This window comes from Lagopus leucura, unplaced genomic scaffold, assembly GCF_019238085.1.
Source record: "Lagopus leucura isolate 7727_CA_CO unplaced genomic scaffold, USGS_WTPT01 Super-Scaffold_1, whole genome shotgun sequence".
In the NCBI taxonomy this organism is placed as follows: Eukaryota; Metazoa; Chordata; class Aves; order Galliformes; family Phasianidae; genus Lagopus; species Lagopus leucura.
This window is the reverse complement of record NW_024962250.1, coordinates 50,299-61,434: the sequence shown is the minus strand read 5'-3', so window position 1 is coordinate 61,434 and position 11,136 is coordinate 50,299. Positions and strand designations below refer to the sequence as shown.

The window sequence follows — 11,136 nt, the reverse complement described above, 5'->3', positions numbered from 1 at the left end:
TGTGTCCTCCTGCCCCCTTCTCTTCACAGCTCAGAAAGCTGCAAGGGCTGGAGTATGATGGGGCTGAGCCAAGGCCTCTGCTCCTTGCCCTGCCCCGTTGGCCAACAGTCAGAGCCGCCACTGGCACCAGCTCTTCCTCAGAGCAGACTTTAATTAAAAGGTGAATAAAAAAGAGAGATCCCAATGCACCATGTTGTTTAGGTATAAGAGGCCAATGGTAGGAACCCCCATTCCAGCATTGTCTGTGTCACCAGGTCCACATCGGCCACACAGTGCAGGCAGGGGGGTTGCAGGGCCATGCTCTTTGCAAGTGGGGGCCACGACTGCCCACACTTCCCCGCTGTGCTCTGTGAGAGGGATGAGTCCACAGCAGGCAGCTGGGGCTGGGAGCTCCACTGAGCGGCATAGTGCAGCCTCACCGCAGGCTGCTGCTGCTGCTGGCCTGCGAGCTGCCCACCCCTGGGTGCTCGGGGCTGTGTCGGTTCTGCAGAAGAAGGATAGGCATGAGGCCTTGTGAAACTGCGGTGGTGCCAAGCACTGCTGGAGCCAAGTGCATGGAGCTGCCCAACTACAGCCTGGCACAGGGCTGGGGCAGGCAGAGTGGAGCAGCACGCCGGCTCCCAACCTACCTTTTTTTTCTTTTTTTCCTTCTTCTTCCTTTTCCGCTCTGGATCCTCCTCTTTCTTCTTCTTCTTTTTCTTGTGGTCTGAGTCCGAGGGGGTTTCTACAGGAAGCAGAGGTGGGATGAGTGTGGTGCAGAGTTAGCAGGGCATATGGCCTGCAGGGCAGAGTCCTACCTGGGGGGACGGGGTCCTGCGTGCGGCTCTGCTTGTGCTTGTGCTTGTTCTTCTTCTTGGGTGGCTGGATGTGCATCAGGCGGCACTGCTCCGGCAGCTGCAGGGGCTGAGGTCAGAGGGTCCTCACCTTACCCCCATCCCCCCCGGCCCTCCCCAGGCGCTCACCGGGCCAGCGTGCAGGCGGAAGCCGGTCAGCATGGTGCCGGTAAGGGGCGTGAAGGAGCTGCCGCAGATGGGCGGCTTCTCGATGAGGGAGCGTAGGCTGCTGTTGTCGTGGGAGCCGGGCAGGTCGATCATGCCGGGCAGGTCGGGGAGGAAGTTACTGAGCTTCTCCTTCACCTTCTTGCCGCAGAACTTGTTGTAGGCGTGCTCCAGGTTGTAGTGCGTGATCAGGTTGGTGCTGCCCGTCAGCTCCGTGCTGCCTGCGGGCGGACGGGCCCCTCAGCGCCCTGAGCCCCGGCCTCACGCGCCCATTGGCCCCGCGAGCTGTCATTCCGCGCCTCCCGCCCGCACCCTCTCTTCTCATTGGCCCCGCGCGCCACCCGTCACGCCGCGGCCCTCCCCTCCCGCGGCCCGGCCCGCACCTGGCAGCTCCCGCAGCAGATAGAATGGGCCGGAGGCGGCCTTGCGGGCCGCGTCCTCGCCCGGCGGCGGAACGGCGGCGGCGGGAGGCGGCGCGGCCCCTGCTCCCGCCGCTTTGGCGGGCCCGAAGCCCAGGGCTGCGGCTGCGGTGGCGGGCGGCGGCTCGGCCCCGCCGAACAGCGCCGAGAAGTTCTCCATCTTCCCGGCCTGCCCCGCGTGGGGCCGCCCCGCCCCCGCCGCGCGCCGATTGGCTGGGCACCGCCCCCGTTGCTAAGGGATACGCGGGTTCAGCCTTTCAATTGGCCGCTTCTCTCTGTCCCCGTCATTGGCTGAGAGTTCTCGCCGCTGCCGCTCACGATTGGCCTGCGGGGAGGACGTCCCGCCCCGCGCAGACGTGCGGGCAGCCCGCCCAATGAGAAGGCGGCGGACGGTCGCCGGAGGACAAGATGGCGGTGCTGGCTCCGCTGCTGGCGCTGCTCTACTCGGTGCCGGGGTTGTGCCGCTGGCTGGCGCGGCCCTACTATCCTCTGTCTGCGTTGCTCGCTACTGCTTTCCTGCTCGTCCGTAAGGTCCCGCCGCTGTGCCGCGGGCTGCCCTCGCAGCGGGAGGATGGCAACCCCTGCGACTTCGACTGGGTGAGCAGTCCTGCCGACGGCGCTGGTCTGCCGGCCGCCTGGCACCGCCCTGCCCGGCCGTCCTGTGCCCGGGGCTCCTCGGGCGTCGCCGGCGCTGGGTGGCGCAGCGGCGGCCCCTCTGTGTGCAGCTCCGGCTCGGTTATGGAGGGGAGGCGGAGGCTGGAGGTCGGCGCGGCCCGGTGTGGCTGCTCGTCCTTGTGCAGAGAGCGCTCCGAACAGGGGAGGGCAGTCCGGCCTTGGCTGTGCTGCGGGGCTGATCGGCTGTCCCCGGGGTGCTGGCCGTGGTGCTCAGGGTACTCTGCTCACAGCATTTCTCTCCTGTGCAGCGGGAGGTGGAGATCCTCATGTTCCTCAGCGCCATCGTGATGATGAAGAACAGGCGCTCCAGTGAGTGGGGGCTGCGCTGAGGGGGTGTGGAGGGAACCTGCAAACTTTGTACTGTGGAGGAACAGAGGAAACAGGTGGGGGCAGGGGATGAGAGAGAAAAAGGAGACACGGCCCCATCTCTGACTTCTTTCCTCCTTCCCAGTCACTGTGGAGCAGCACATTGGGAACATCTTCATGTTCAGCAAAGTAGCCAATGCTATCCTCTTCTTCCGTCTTGACATCCGCATGGGCCTGCTCTACCTCACACTCTGCATTGGTGAGACCTGTGGGGAAGTGGGGGGATCCACAATACAGCAGTGCTCCTGGCAGGCCTTGTCTTGGCCCATCCTGTGCATCAGCTGCCTGAGATGGGGCTGGAACCATCTTGCCTTGTGCTGTTGGTGCTCTTTGTGGTCATATACACTGTACTGGGGAAGGAGGAGCCTCCCCCAGAGTAGGCCTGGGTCTTTTGGATGTTTGAGAAGTGGGGAAAAGGGGGGCAGAGGCTTTTTCTAAGTGGGCACTGGACTCAGGGCTGCTGTTGTTGCAGTGTTCCTGATGACCTGCAAGCCGCCCCTTTACATGGGACCTGAGTATATCAAGTACTTCAGTGATAAGACCATAGACGTGAGTATCATCTGCCCAGTGTGGGTTGGCATGGGGCGCTGGGTTCCCCGCCTACCGTCTCTTGTTGATCCACACGGCCCTGTGGCAGGAGGAGCTGGAACGGGACAAGCGGGTGACATGGATCGTTGAGTTCTTTGCCAACTGGTCCAGTGAGTGCCAGTCCTTTGCCCCCATCTTTGCTGACCTCTCTCTCAAGTGAGTGATGCCTGTTCGAGGCCTTGGTGAGTCGTCCCCAGCCCAGCGGTCACTCACGGCACTCAGAGTTGTGTTCTACCTCCCAGGTACAACTGCTCGGGGCTGCATTTTGGGAAGGTGGATGTCGGCCGATACACAGATGTCAGCACCAGGTCTGTGGGGTCGAGATGGTAGGGTAGCACCAGGCCTTCCAAATGCATTGGTGTCATTGTCTGCCTCTTGCCTTACTCCTGCAGGTACAAGGTGAGCACCTCACCCCTCACCAAGCAGCTGCCCACCCTCATCCTCTTCCAGGGTGGGACAGAGATCATGCGTCGCCCACAGATTGACAAGAAGGGCCGGGCCGTTTCCTGGACCTTCTCTGAGGTATGTAAGGGGCAGAAAGATGTTCCAGCCCACACCCAGAGGATAAGGATGTGCTCAGCATCTCCTCACAGGCACCATGGAAAATGGGGGCTAGCAGGAGGTCATTGCTGTTGCTAATGCTGTGCTCTGGCTGCAGGAGAATGTGATCCGGGAGTTCAACCTCAATGAGCTCTACCAGAAAGCTAAGAAGCAGTCAAAGCCACGGGATGAAGGCTCCGAGGAGCTACCCGAGGGGCAAGCAGCAGCTGGCCTTGCCAATGGGGAGACTAAGAAAGAGAAGTAGGAACTGCCCACATTCTCACCTGTCACCACTCCACCGCCCCTGCGGCTGGGGACCAGGCAGTGCCGGCGGGAGGCCCTGCACGTAGCACTGAGCCCGGGGGCCACCGCTCCCTCTGCTCGTTCTGGCCGGGGCCCATGCTAGTCTTCGGCCCCGCCGGTTCCTGGGAAGGGTAGAGCCAGGAGCCGGGCCTGCGCTTCGCGCGTATTCTTTGGCTGACAATAAACGTTCTGTGCGCGCCCCCGTGTCCGCTCCGTGCCTCTGCCCGCGGGTTGGCCACCAGGCGGGGGGCGGGGCTGCCTCCAGCGTCCTGTGCGCTGATTGGCTCCCTCGGCGGAAGCGCCGGGGAACGGAGCCCGCGCGCAGCACCGTTGCGGCACCCCGCAGCGCGGCGGCGGAGAGCGGCACGTGGCGGCGGGAGCGGGACGCGGAATGGCTCCGGGCGGCAGGAAACGCGCCAAGCGGCGCCCGGCCGAGCCGGAGGCGCAGGCGGATCCCCCCGAGAAGCGGCCCCGCGGCAAGGCCGAGAGCAGCCCCGGGGACGCCGGCGGCCCCCGCGTCGTCATCGAACACTGGTAGGTGAGCGCCGGTAGGTGAGTTCCCCTCCCCGGGGCTGCGGCTTCGCGCGCCCCTCTGATTGCCGCCTCCCGCAGCCGTAGCTGACGCGTGTACGGGCGCAACGCGGCGGCGCTGAGCGAGGCCCTGCGCGGGGCCGTGGCCGCCCTGGCCGTAGAGATCAACCCGCGGCAGCCCCGCAGGAACAGCTTCGAGGTGTCCCTGGTGAAGGAAGACGGCAGCAGTGAGTAGGCGGGGCCGTGAGGAGGAGGAGGAGGAGAAGGAGGTGGTGGTGGTGGTGGTGGTGCATCCCGGCGGCCCTGACCCATGCCCGCGTCCACCCGCAGCCGTGCAGCTGTGGAGCGGCATCGGGAAGGGGCCGCCCCGCAAGCTGAAGTTCCCCGAGCCCGCGGCCGTGGTGGAGGCTTTGCGGAGCAGCCTGGCCTAGAGGCGGCGGGCACAGAGCGCGAGCGGCACGGACAACGGCACGCCGGGAGCGGCCTCACGGAGCGAGCGCCTATGAAGAGGCGGCACCAAGGGGGGGCACCGCCCCCAGTATCGCCTCCGACCCCGCAGCTCCTCCGCTGAAACGCCGGAGTCTGGCGGCCCGCAGACGCTAACCAGCGCTATTTCCCCAATAAAGCTCTGCGACTCCGTCATGCAGCTCTAGTGCTTTATTTCAGCGACAACCGACGCAGGATGCTGCGATCTTTTGGTCTGGGGGAGGCAGGCGTTAGCAGCTCCCCTAGCCAATGACATCCACCTCCCCATCTGACTCGGAAGAGGGGCTTGGATAGACACACGCGGTGCCGGGGGGCAAACACGGCTGCTCTGTCCCCACATCCACCTCCTCCTCCAGGTTGTCTTCCGGCAGCCCACCGGCAGCCTGTGGCAGCCACGGCTCTGTTACCGTTCGGGTCTCCACGGTGAGGGGCTCCAGGGAGAACTGCCTGTCCTGCACCACCTCCCAGCCGCGTCGGCCTTCCATCCTCCTCAGTTTCAGCCGCCCCACGGGGCGGGCCGGACCCACGGTGTCTGGAGGGAGCGGCCGTTCTCGGGGGGCGTCCGCTAGGGGAACGCCGCCGGACCCGAGGCCGCGCAGACAGCTGCGGTCGAGCTGCCAGCGGCGCCCGGGCTGCACCAGGTCGTCCTCCCGAAGCTGCAGCGACTCGAGCACGGCCACGCGAAGCCGGCGGGCGGCTGCCAGCACGTCCCGCACCTCCTCCCGGGAGGCCTCCAGCTCGGCCGTGTACAGGAAGCGTACCACTTTGCGCAGCGTCGCGATCTTCAGCCCCCCAAGCTCCAGCACCACGCGGCGCCCCGCGTGGGGCGGCTGGCGGGCCAGGCGCTCCATGAAGAACGGGCTCCACACCGCCAGCACGCAGCAGTGCGCGGCCACCACCTCCCCTGCAAGGAACGCGTGGCTGCGGTCGGCCCGGCCTTCCTCGGGGACGGCGAGGGAGTCCTCGGGGCGGCTCTCGCAGCCACAGAGAGAGCCGCTCGCTCACCTTCGGCCCGCAGGAGCACGTCGCAGAAGACGTCCGCTCGCTGCTGCTGCTGGTGCAGGCGCAGGAAGGCGGCGCGGAGCAAGCGGGAGCTGCGGTACTGCAGCCTGGGAGCGGCCGGCGAACAGCCCGACGGCATCCCTGCGGCGGTGACGGCGCCGCACCTCCCACGTGCTCTCGGCCGGCAGGGGGCGCCCGCCGCACCGACTCTGAGGCGAAGCCGCAGGGCCTCCAACCGGGCCCGGGGTGTCGGGACGACCGCTGCGCCGCTTACCTGCCCCTGTGGGTGCTGGAGGTCGTCGCCGGGGTCCGGCGTCGCGGAGAGAGGGAACGGGGCGCGAGGCTTCGCGTGCGGAGCCTCTGGGCCTGGCCTAGCGCGCCCGCACGCGACGGTAAGGGCGACAGCTCACTCATGCGATTCGGTCCTGCCGTACATGCGCGCCTCCCGCCTTGACGCTTCCCTCCTCCGTGTTCTGCCCAGCAACATCTCCGCTATTGGCCAATCCTGACCAATCGCAGCGCGGCGGGAAAATAGGCGGGAAGGTCGCGCAGGAGGTGCTGGTGGCCGCTGAGGGTGAGTGGGGAAAATGGCGGGGCCGGGCTGTGGTGGGCTGTGTTCCGAGCGAGCTGGGGCTGAAGGGACGGGTTGCGGAGATTCCGGGGTGTGAAGACTGGACACAGGGAAAGTGCCCGTCCCAGACTGTGCCATCTTAAAGCTACCACTGCGATGTGGCACCTTGTACCGCTCCCACACTGGTGTTGGTTACCTGAGTTAGCCCGTCCTGCCTCCCCAGGAAGAGCGGGGTTTGGGTACACAAGCAACAGGTCAGTGTGCTGGCTGCAAAGAAGCTGCCACTGTCGTGGTGACACTTGAGTCCATCGGCTCATGGCCTTGTTTTGGGTGTGTGTGTGAGAAACAGCACTGGCACGGCCTGCTGATGCCTCCGGGGGAGACAGGCGTACAGATAAACACTGGGCTGAAAGGGGAGGATTGAGGATGGGTGTTTTGGAAAGTGGCCTTCGTGCAAACGATGCTGTCTGCTTAGAGAATTGGAAATGCTTTTTGCTGTTTTATAAAGCATCCATTGTAAAAACATCTGCGTCAATCACTCCACACACACACGCTACCAAGAGCTGTAATGATCCTAGCCCATAGCCTGGAGATACTGCCTGTCCTCACAAACAACCAAAGTGGGTGGAAGTTTCAAGGGCTGCAGAAGAACAAGAATCAAAATGATGCTGTAGATTTTAAACCTACAAAGCTTTCTGCAACTAGTTAAACGTGGTATCATCCCCTGTGGCTTTACAGATGGGTTTTCCTGTGTTTCGACATGTAAGGGTGCAGAACTGGAACAAACCATAAAAGAAAGTAATTATGGGTCTAAGCCAGAGGCTCTGAGGTTGGTGGCAGTCTTTCCACTGACCTCGGGTGGCTTTGTGTCCAGCTGTACATACCAAGGGAAACAGTAAAACACGTAATTTCATATCAGTGCTATCATATGCTCATAAAAATAGAAAAAAGAGAACTGTACTCCTCTGCCCACTGCAATCTTTTGAAATTATAGTAATTGAAGCTGTAACTTGAAAAGCTTGGATTCACTGGGGACAGATGGATACGGTTATTGATTTAGGGGCCTATATGAATTTTAGAATATGCTCTTAGCCTTCCCTGCTGCTCTGCGATGCTTTATACTGTGCCTGGACCATGCTAGAGCTGTGGCAGTGAGAAGGAGACTCCTCAGCAGGCAAGCCTAAGGTGTAAGCAGAGAGAGCCTGCAAGTGGGAGGACATCAGCTGTGGAAAGTGCTTTTCAGCTGGCTGAGCCGACCGGGGCACAGAAGTCAAAGGAAAGCCATGGAGCCAGGACAAAGCTAAATTAAAAAATTCCAAGACGCTGATATCAGAGGACTTCCTCTTGTGACCAGGCAGCTGATCAGCAGGTGAGGCAAAATCCCAGTTACACGAGAAGGCTGTATCTTCACTGCATGCTTCTTGCTGACTCAGAGGCAGGACTTGATATCACCTGTCTCCTTTGCTGGAGGAACAAGCTGGTGGTGCTGTGGTGCTTGCTCATCAGGGCGGTGGCCAAGGCAAAGCTGGGCTCTTCCCTCTCTGTCACTCAGTGTGGAGCACTCTTCCCTCTCCTGAGGCCATCCCAGGAGCAGGAGTGATAAAAGGGCAAGTGATCTGGATCTGTCCCAGTCCTTGGACACACTCAAAGTGAAAGGTAAGAATGCATCCTGGCATTCTGCTGGCTGGCAGACAGCTTTGAAGGCTCTGCGGGAGCTCATGAGCTGACAAGGATCAGGCTGCAGGTGACGCAGGATGGACAAAGGGGCATTCACGGGCATTAGTTACAGTGTGCAAAACAGCTCTTGTGCGTCCTACTACTGGTGCAAGACAGGGAAGAGGAAAACAAAGCGTTAAAGGGCAAAGTCCACTCTTACCGTGTGATCTGTTCCAGCCCACAGAAAGTGCTTTTCATGCAGAGCGTGGCACAAACAGCCCTCTGCCTCTTGGGCCCACTGTGGGAGATGGGAAGCCAATGTTTTGAACAGGCAGCCCCGTTCAGACCACAGCGATCTTACAAACTGCTGCGTGTCTTGTGACAGTGGCTGAGACAGGGAGCCCAGCAGCAGCTCTGGGAAAGAGTGGAAATCACATTTCCTGGAAACAAAGGAGAGTACGTGAGTGGTCTGGGTGGTGGAAAAGCTGATGCAGGCCTCTTTAGTTGCACTCGTTCCCTGTGTGTCAGAAGGATTCTCTGTCCTGATAGACCCACAGAGCTAGCAACACAAAGCCCTGGACCTGGCCCAGGTGGCAGGCCCTTTGCTTTGAGGCATTTTTAGTGTTTTGCAGGGGCAACACTGATCCCTGTCATGCAGAAGTCCTCTCCTCAGCCCCAGCAGCCCCTAGTGCTGCCTCCCCCGCCCCTCCTCCTACCATGGCCTTGTCTGCCCTTGAAAAGTTACTGATACTGGTGATAGATACTGGATCTGGTGATACCAGCAAACACTTCCACTGCAGATAGAGTCTGCACACAAAAGAGGCATTTTATTAGTGCAATTCTTACTTGTACTCAAAGCCAAATAGCCCGCACTGGAAAAAAGCACCAACACCCTTTTGTCCCATTGACAGGATCCTCTCTTTCTATACCAGCATCCACATTCACTGCCAGAATTTGCTGGCTGCATCTTGCCAGCAAACTGCGAGAGCGTGGTTCTCTCCTTTAGGTGCTGAGAAATTGCTGGCTGGGGCTGTATCTGTGCAGAAGTGACCTTCACCACTGGCAGCAGTCACTCCATTTATGCCCAAAGCCAGACTAGGATGAGGTCCCAGCATGCACCTGCACCTTCCTTCCTTCTCAAACCTTATTCTCTGTGGATAGAGACCTGCAGAAACAGAGTCCTAAAAAGCACGGTGTTGTGCCCCAGCCTGGCCCTTGCTTTGCCTTCTCCTGTGCTTTTCCCAGTGGATAGCTGTGTGCAGACCTGGAAGGGCTCCGTGAATCAGTCTGGCAAGGTTCATCTCCCTGTAGGTCTCACTGTAGAAGGAAGGCGAGGTCAGCCTGTCTGACGCAGTCTAAGTGCAAGTTGGTTATCCTGGTTTGCTCCACAGTTTATAGGAAGAGAGACCCTGCCGCTGAGCTAGTCATATCCTTTCTCGAGTCTCCCAGTCAGCAGATTCTGAGCTGATTTCTTACAGAGAAGGGAAATTCCTATCTTGGGTCTTAATCAGAGCTGCAATTGTTTTCCATTAACATCCCCTTTTACTTCTGTTACTAAATTGCAGCGTTGAGCTGTCTCATTTCTCTATTCTTAGGAGGTATCTTGCATGTTGCTTGCATCTACCATGGAAGGGAAAGCTGAAGAGGTGAAGGCTGGCACCCAAGACTAGGAAAAGCACCAAAGGTGAAGAGAAGAACATACTGCTTAGTGCAGACATCTGACAGATGGGATGTTTCAGCCCCCTGGTGCCACGCTTCCCTTCCTGCAGGGGGAGGACAACAACCTGTTGGGATTCCCACAGGAAAGGGGCTGCGGAAGTGCCTTGTTATCCTGATGTAGAACAATGCAGACCATCTCTGAACTGCCCACGCTGGGCCTGCAGACAGCAGCTCCCTCTTCCTCCTGCTCCGTGCTGCTGAGGAGCATTCCTCTGTCTGATAAACAAGTTGTCTTACTCTGTTCCGGTGGTAGCTGCCTTGTTTGGGCGTTTTGTCTGGAGAAGGCATCAACAGCACTGTAGGATGAAAGGGGATGCATAAGATGTTATTACGCCCAATTACTGTAAAAGGGCAAATTTAGCCATGTTAGTAACCCATCTTTCTTCCCGGGAAGCAGCAGGACGGACTCATCCGCCACAGTACTTACATTTAAACAAGAGCACTGTCTGCTGCAGGGTGAGCCCGAGCCCAGGGATCAGGGTACAATCTTCCTTCAGAAGTGAGCACACATTACTGGGTGTCCTGGCCGCTGCCGGGCACTGCTGAATGAGGAGCTGGAGCTGACAGCGTGCTTTTAGACCCTGCCCAGCTCAGCCCCGCAGCCCTCGGGACACGAGGCGCTCACCCGGCTTCAAAGCGACACGACTCCAGCTCCAATTCAGAGCTGGCATAGGCGTGTTCGCAGCAGCGCATTTCATCTTTGAAGAAACTCACTAAAGACTTTAAAGGCTGTAAAATCTCTGGGCTGATCGGAATACGGGATTGGAATGCAGCAACATATCAGGCACGCCGGAAGTCTGCCCCAGGCTGTGGTACTGGTGACCACCTACCTGCGGTCCGTGCGATGGCAGCCACCCGGCCAGTGCCGAGCGTGCTTCCTGGCTCCCCTGCTCCTCCAGAGGGCAAAGGCTCGGTTCTTAAGTCACACGGCTAAGGGGCCCCGCCCGGGCTGAGCAAAGGTGTTTGCGCTGGGAGCAGAGGAGCTTCCCGCTCGCTGCAGAGGCAGGAGCTGCCGTCCCGTGCCTGCTGCGCTCCTTGCAGCCAGCGAACCGAATGATCTGTTTACTGATCCAGCGACAGGGAGGGTCTGGGGGTCTGCCGCCCCGTAATCTCACTAAACGCGTCCCTCTCACTCGTTTAATCCCATTGCTCTTCATTATGCTTTTTTGCTCTGAGCAAACCCCGCCCCCGGCCGGGGGATTACCTTCCCCAAACATCTGCAGGCGGCTATCGGCTCCCCCACCTCTCCTTGCCCAACCGCGCCGTACATATTTACCCCTGA

The 11,136-nt window shown here is 60.3% G+C and overlaps 3 protein-coding genes and 1 long non-coding RNA gene across 5 annotated transcripts; 2 read left to right on the top strand and 2 right to left on the bottom strand.

Annotated features, from left to right (window-relative positions):
• Positions 1-133: 133 nt before the first annotated feature.
• Positions 134-1,577, bottom strand: MED19 (mediator complex subunit 19). The gene is made up of 5 exons (XM_042864973.1): positions 1,382-1,577; positions 963-1,219; positions 798-894; positions 630-724; positions 134-484 (listed from the first exon to the last, which is right to left on the bottom strand). Exons 1-5 carry the CDS (start codon positions 1,575-1,577, stop codon positions 416-418), a joined length of 714 nt encoding a protein of 237 aa, XP_042720907.1. The 3' UTR covers positions 134-415.
• A 206-nt stretch (positions 1,578-1,783) lies between these two features.
• TMX2 (thioredoxin related transmembrane protein 2) lies at positions 1,784-4,088 on the top strand. 2 transcript variants are annotated; one of them, XM_042865892.1, is made up of 8 exons: positions 1,786-2,014; positions 2,341-2,401; positions 2,544-2,657; positions 2,931-3,007; positions 3,096-3,202; positions 3,289-3,354; positions 3,439-3,568; positions 3,705-4,088. In XM_042865892.1, the coding sequence occupies exons 1-8, from the start codon at positions 1,826-1,828 to the stop codon at positions 3,849-3,851; spliced, it is 891 nt and encodes a 296-aa protein (XP_042721826.1). In that variant the 5' UTR covers positions 1,786-1,825; the 3' UTR covers positions 3,852-4,088. The 2 variants fall into 2 exon arrangements, with proteins under 2 accessions (XP_042721833.1, XP_042721826.1); XM_042865899.1 differs by lacking the exon at positions 3,705-4,088 and having other exon boundaries at positions 1,784-2,014; positions 3,289-3,343; positions 3,439-3,531.
• Positions 4,089-4,280: 192 nt separating this feature from the next.
• Positions 4,281-5,066, top strand: SELENOH (selenoprotein H). Its single transcript, XM_042869873.1, has 3 exons — positions 4,281-4,423; positions 4,502-4,647; positions 4,751-5,066. The coding sequence occupies exons 1-3, from the start codon at positions 4,281-4,283 to the stop codon at positions 4,849-4,851; spliced, it is 390 nt and encodes a 129-aa protein (XP_042725807.1). The 3' UTR covers positions 4,852-5,066.
• Positions 5,067-8,936: 3,870 nt separating this feature from the next.
• Positions 8,937-11,121, bottom strand: LOC122178673. Its single transcript, XR_006178415.1, has 2 exons — positions 10,282-11,121; positions 8,937-10,150 (listed from the first exon to the last, which is right to left on the bottom strand). It is a non-coding gene; the product is annotated as an uncharacterized LOC122178673 (long non-coding RNA).
• Between the last annotated feature and the right edge of the window lie 15 nt (positions 11,122-11,136).